Source organism: Galeopterus variegatus, unplaced genomic scaffold (assembly GCF_000696425.1).
Source record: "Galeopterus variegatus unplaced genomic scaffold, G_variegatus-3.0.2 Scaffold13129, whole genome shotgun sequence".
Taxonomy (NCBI): domain Eukaryota; kingdom Metazoa; phylum Chordata; class Mammalia; order Dermoptera; family Cynocephalidae; genus Galeopterus; species Galeopterus variegatus.
In genome coordinates, this window is record NW_007739240.1 from 36291 (window position 1) to 37754 (window position 1464).

The 1464-nt window shown below is 32.5% G+C and overlaps 1 protein-coding gene across 1 annotated transcript in view; it reads left to right on the forward strand.

The window, feature by feature from the left end:
- Positions 1–1464, forward strand: part of LOC103581474 (kinesin-like protein KIF27) — a gene marked incomplete at both ends in the record, with an annotated part of 28804 nt that overhangs the window by 21903 nt on the left and 5437 nt on the right. Inside the window, one exon of the mRNA XM_008563296.1 lies at positions 687–902. Coding sequence (XP_008561518.1) covers positions 687–902 — 216 coding nt within the window. The remainder of the gene's footprint in view (positions 1–686; positions 903–1464) is intronic.

Genomic DNA, 1464 nt, shown 5'->3' on the forward strand with positions numbered 1-1464 from the left:
TTGGTGTTGTATATTTTAATTATCTGATTAGATGATTTTTGCGGGTTTTTTGCTCATTAACACAATGAAACTTTAGGGTTTTTTTCCCCCTATTTAAACACTGTAGTACATGTGAAGTATTAAAATGAATGACAATTTCTTGTTTACATAATATTGTGCTTCTGAAGCAAAGATTGATGTCAGAGTTTTCTAGATTATATACAGTTCAAAAATTTTCCTCAGAGGACACGTAAAAAACTAAACCACACACACACACACACACACACACACTCACACATTCCTCATAGACAGTTTGTACTTCCTTTGACTTCCAAGTTCTCCTTCCTTCCTGGACTGTCAGTTTATCTTGTCTGTGCTTTTAGCTTCCTTTTTCACTGAGTAAAGGCTTTCACTTCACTGCACCTGTTACTACTTTCCATTCCCTTTGCTGCAACATCTGCTATTTGCAATTCTTTCTCTACTTTTCAGCTTTCTTGTCTCTTTTTACTTCTTGAATTTCACTCAGAAAGTTCATACTTTTATAAACATGCTAATCAAAGTACTTTAGTTTGGCAAAGCAACTAGTCACAGAGGATAGGGCATTATCTTTAAATATTTGACTTTTCTGGCTGTTTGTTGCTGCTTACTATTCAAAAGGTTTTCACCACTTAGAACAATCCTAGTTACTGTGAACACCAGAAAAGTAGTGTTTGGATAANGAAAAAATAATAGAACAACAACTTCTTTTGGATCAGCTGAGTGAAGAACTAACAAAACTTAACCTGTCAATGACTTCTTCAGCTAAGGAAAATTGTGGAGATGGGCCAGATAGCAGGATCCCTGAAAAAAGACCATATACTCTACCATTTGATACTGTTTTGGGACATTATATTTATATCCCGTCGAGACAAGATTCCAGGAAGGTAAAGTCAAAACATTAATCTTTTTTTATTTTGAGATTTTAAAAAATTATATATAATATAATGTCACAGTGTATTTGTACAGTCTCAGAAGTTTTTATCTGTTTGGTTTCATGGACTTGTGTGTGTATACCTTTTCTTTAAAGCATGCTTCTGTTTAATAAAAAAATTAATAAACAAGAGAATTCATGATTATATTTGGAGGGAATAGTTGGATGAAGATAATGTCTACACTTCATCAAGGAGAAGAAGCTATTCCTTGCAATCATATTTTCAGACATGATTAAGTTTGCTTTTTTAATGATATTTTTTCTTTTAACATACAAAGTGGAGATGAGGTTAGACAGTATTTATTTTGACTTATTTGGCCTGTCTTATTATTTTCCAAGTGACATTCATGTATCATTCAGTCTTGTCAAGTTGGCATAGTCAAGATGGTATAATGATAGGTATGAAATTTAGTTTTAATTTTTATTTATTTATAAATGTGTGGGTGGTTAACCCTATGCACACACAGATTTCTCTTGAAGAATTATTAAGGAATCTCAGCAGAGATTTCTACTTA